The following is a 4,491-nucleotide window of genomic DNA, read 5'->3' as shown; positions in this document are numbered from 1 at the left end:
CGCTCTTTTCTCTCTCTGAATCGAATGGATCCACTCCCAAGGATGCACTAGTAAGGATGCACTTAACTGGTAAGGATGCACCTTACTGGTAAGGGCTTCGCTCTTTGCTCTCTCTGAACCGACTGGATCCACTCCCGATGATGCGCTAGTTAGGGCTCCGCGCTTACGGAAATAGCGTATATAAAGACACGACGTCGAAATAAGAGAAATTCGTGCGGCTGTTCTCTCTTCCAGGATGCGTAAGCAGGCTCGACTGTTAAGGACCGGAGGCGCTCGACCATAGGACCTTTAGGTACTCGACTATTAAGGACCGGAGGCGCTTGACCATAGGGAGAGGACCCTTTAGGGGGCTCGACTGATAAGGATGCGTAAGCAGGCTCGACCATAGGGAGAGGACCCTCACCATATGAATAGTGAGTGACTCCGTCGATGGCGGCCTTGACAGTCGAGTGTGCTAACGCACCCTCACCATATGAATAGTGAGTGACTCCGTCCCTCACCCATATGATGAGTGAGAGTTAAAACCCTCACCATATGAATAGTGAGTGACTGCATCCCTTTAGGGGGCTCAACTGATAAGGATGCGTAAGCAGGCTCGACTGTTAAGGACCGGAGGCGCTCGACCATAGGACCTTTAGGTACTCGACTATTAAGGATGCGTAAGCAGGCTCGACTGTTAAGGACCCTTTAGGGGGCTCGACCATAGGGAGAGGAGAGGACCTTTAGGTACTCGACCATAAGGGAGAGGAGAGGGAGAGGACCCTCACCATATGAATAGTGAGTGACTCCGTCGATGGCGGCCTTGACAGTCGAGTGTGCTAACGCACCCTCACCATATGAATAGTGAGTGACTTCGTCCCTCACCCATATGATGAGTGAGAGTTAAAACCCTCACCATATGAATAGTGAGTGACTCCGTCCCTTTAGGGGGCTCGACTGATAAGGACCCTTTAGGGTGCGTTAGCACACTCGACTAATAAGGAGAGGGGGCTCGACTGTTAAGGACCTTTAGGTACTCGACCATAAGGGAGAGGAGAGGAGAGGAGAGGACCCTCACCATATGAATAGTGAGTGACTCCGTCGATGGCGGCCTTGACAGTCGAATGTGCTAACGCACCCTCACCATATGAATAGTGAGTGACTTCCCTTCAAAAATATATTCATCAAATTAATTAATATAAATTATTTGTTTTCAACATTTAAATTTTTCTTTTCAAATTTTATTGTACATTACAAAACATAATTTAAACATATTACTATCTTTCAAACTATTAAAACAATTATATCATATCAGGTGTAATAAAATCTTAAAATATAAAATCACTTTCAAACTATTAAAACAATTATATCATACCATATGTAATAAAATCTTAAAATATAAAATCACTTTGTATAAACATTGCATTAAAGTAGCGCAATACCAATCACTCAACCCTAATAAAATCCTAAAATGTAAAATCACTTTGTATAAATAACTCAATACCACTTACTCAACCCTAACACTCAAGATGATTGAGTAAAAGCAGTCCCTTTATTCTCACTATAAAATATATTTATTATTTTCAATTTTAAATTCACTATAAATTATATCTACTTTCCCATAAATTATCTTATTACACAAGCAACAAACATATTATAATTTTTTATCTTATTTTTCTAACTAGTTAAACAATTAATCACTATCATATATCATAATTTATAATGTATTTTAAATTTTAAATTCCCTATAAATTATATGTACTTTTCCATAAATTATCTTATTACTCAAATAACAAACCTATTATGATTTTTTAATCATATTTTTCTAACCATTTAAACCATTAAACCCTATCATATATCATAATTTATAAGTTATATCTACTTTTCCATAAATTATCTTATTACACAGAAAAAACAAACATATTATGATTTTTTATCTTTTTTTTCTAACCATTTAAACCATTAAGCCCTATCATATGTCATAATGTAAAATAACTTTGTATAAACTCTACATTAATGGAACCAAGTACCGACCCCTTAACACTCTCAATGACACATGGTGGTCCCGTTATCCCCAGTTACACCTGTGGGTATCATTAAGTTTGGCCCCCTTACCTCCACTAACCCTGTATTATAATCCTTATGATCAACGTAGACTCTTTTGATTCCTCCGTTAGTCCCTAAATTAGGGTTAGAAAATTCGAATTTATACGACTAATGGGGGCATCTTTATTTTCACTACGTTCAAACTATTTGCCGTGGTCGGGGATGGCATATGCGTCCATGTGATGGATCCAGTTGCTTTAAACGCGTGCAAGGCACCTTTTGTTGCGCCAATGATGGTCGCCGCGCCAATGATGGTCGCCGACACAGCACACACCCTAACATTGACATTTCCATTTCCTTATATACACATCTAACGCACCACAGATCATCTCCTCCCGTCCAAGAACCAAAATGATGACACCCCCCTCCTCCTGTAATGAGCCGCAACAGGGTCAATCTCGAAGCAGAATGTGGATTTCATTTGCCATATACGAGCCTCAGCACGGCTGCGACATTAATGACGCGGTCACACACATGGCCAGAGTGGCCGCTCTACTTGAAAAAGGAAACAATATTGACGTCGCCATTCTGAAGAGCCTCGAGCAACCATGGGTATGTGTATGGGAATAACAAATTTGGTTTACCATTTTTAGGAAGGTTTATATATATGAAGAGATTTGATGCTTCTTAATATTTTCTGTTTTTCTGGTTTTCAGATCAAAGACGGCCTTCCACTAATTTATTATATTGTGTATGCAGGCTGCTGTGTTTGCAGTCTGGAAAGGGGAATCCAGTGGGGATGGGCTTGGGCTGAATCTGCCCGAGGTAATCCTTTTAGATTTCTGAAATCTGCCATCAACATAAGTTTAGCATTTTATCAGATCAGAAAAAGTTTAGCATTTTATCAGATCAGAAAAAATCTCGGCCCTGACTAATCGATTTGGTGTGATAATCAGGCAGCAGCATTCACAAAGGGGATGACCAGCGCCGTAAAAATTGTGGACTCTGGTTGGTTCCGGTTGACTTCACGGGAAACAAGCATAGGGATTCCCTTTGCTCAGTTATCGCTGGGCGACATTGTTAGCCTCAGAAGAATCTACACAGCAAGCTGGAAGATACAGGATATGCTTTCCTACTGCTGCCTGGCCATACTCAAGTCCTACTTCGTTCGGCTCAAGGGCATATTATCGTCATCCTTCTATGAGTCTCTTGACGGGAAGCAGGTATTAGGGTTAGGAGTGTGGGATAGCATTGAATCCGCGTCTTTTCTGGTAAATAATGATGATAATCCCAACGTGAACCCTTGGATAGTGTTTTGGAAAAGCCTGGGGGCCAAGAAGCTCAAATACCATGTATGCCAGGTCGTGTATGTTACATTCCGGGATCCCTGCAACCTCCAGAATTCCAGGCCGGGGTTTCAAATATAAAGTCAATGAACCAGAAATCCATGATATTTCACAGCTGCGATCAATCATTCACAGATGGATGGATGGCCAGTGATTTCTACATTTTTTTTGAGGGTTTAGATATAGAAAAAATTCAAGATGGCCAATCAGAAGTATCGAGCAGAGGTCCATTGCGTGTTATATACGTTCAAGTCGTTCGGAAATAGGATGGCCCATCCGCGCTCTTAGCTTGTCGAGTTCAGACAGTGTGAGTCTGACTGCACATTTGTTCATAAAATAAATACATTTTTATCATTTTGTTTATGTCGGTTTCGAACTCCTTAATTTTAAATGATATATGAAATACAGATATTCTTAGTCTTATTATAAATAAAAAGTATGGATCAGATGTGGTGATAAAATTGGTATTAAACAAATGTTGATCAGTATCGTAGGTGTTTATGATCCAACCAAATAATGGCAGCGCTACATTGATATTTGTAATTGCAGACTCGCTAAGTAAATTTATTCTTATTCTCATTTATAATCATTCTTTTGTTAAACTAGCTGTCAAACCAGCAGTGATCAGTGGAATATTATATGTATTTAATTTTTTTATTTAAATACTTTTTCTTTCGAAATTTTTTTTAATTGAGGTGGTTGAATTGCTCTCCATTGCGGTATCGGCTCTCCATGTGAAAACGATGGTAAGCGAGATTGTATGACTCTGTATCATACCAGTTCTGTACCTGAAAAACCCCTCATTCCTTAGATCTGAATACACCCTGTGGGACGGATATCTGTATATTTATTGCCTGCCCGCCCCTCGCCGTTCTGTAGAAAGATAAGCCCTTCTGTGGAAACTTTATTGCTCGACTACCTCTTTCATTTGGGTATTTCCTCTCATATTACTTTATAGCTTTATGGTATTTTATTTTATTTTTTCAATGTTTATTATTGTTAAATCATAGTACTTTATAGTTTTATGTTGTTTTATTTTATAATTTTCAAAGTTTATTATTGTCAAATCAGCAGTGACAGAGTTATTATGTATGTAAGTTATTATGTATGTAAATTGACT

The 4,491-nt window shown here is 39.1% G+C and overlaps 1 protein-coding gene across 1 annotated transcript; it reads left to right on the top strand.

Moving 5' to 3' along the window:
- Nucleotides 1-2,400: 2,400 nt before the first annotated feature.
- On the top strand, nucleotides 2,401-3,734 carry LOC149139611 (uncharacterized). The gene is made up of 3 exons (XM_089449369.1): nucleotides 2,401-2,637; nucleotides 2,785-2,850; nucleotides 2,982-3,734. The coding sequence occupies exons 1-3, from the start codon at nucleotides 2,437-2,439 to the stop codon at nucleotides 3,450-3,452; spliced, it is 738 nt and encodes a 245-aa protein (XP_089305495.1). The 5' UTR covers nucleotides 2,401-2,436; the 3' UTR covers nucleotides 3,453-3,734.
- The last annotated feature ends 757 nt before the right edge of the window (nucleotides 3,735-4,491 follow it).

The sequence above is a fragment of the Pinus tabuliformis genome, chromosome X (genome assembly GCF_031772625.1).
Source record: "Pinus tabuliformis cultivar Carrire ecotype Pingquan chromosome X, CPIR1, whole genome shotgun sequence".
NCBI lineage: Eukaryota > Viridiplantae > Streptophyta > Pinopsida > Pinales > Pinaceae > Pinus > Pinus tabuliformis.
This window is presented reverse-complemented; position numbering and strand designations above follow the sequence as displayed.

What these genes read in the sequence shown, in the direction of transcription:
- LOC149139611 (XM_089449369.1), top strand. Translation starts at nt 2,437, where the DNA reads ATGATGACACCCCCCTCCTCCTGTAATGAGCCGCAACAGGGTCAATCT. An exon ending in AGAGCCTCGAGCAACCATGG is followed by an intron (nt 2,638 to 2,784) that starts GTATGTGTATGG and finishes TTGTGTATGCAG; the next exon opens with GCTGCTGTGTTTGCAGTCTG. An exon ending in TTGGGCTGAATCTGCCCGAG is followed by an intron (nt 2,851 to 2,981) that starts GTAATCCTTTTA and finishes TGTGATAATCAG; the next exon opens with GCAGCAGCATTCACAAAGGG.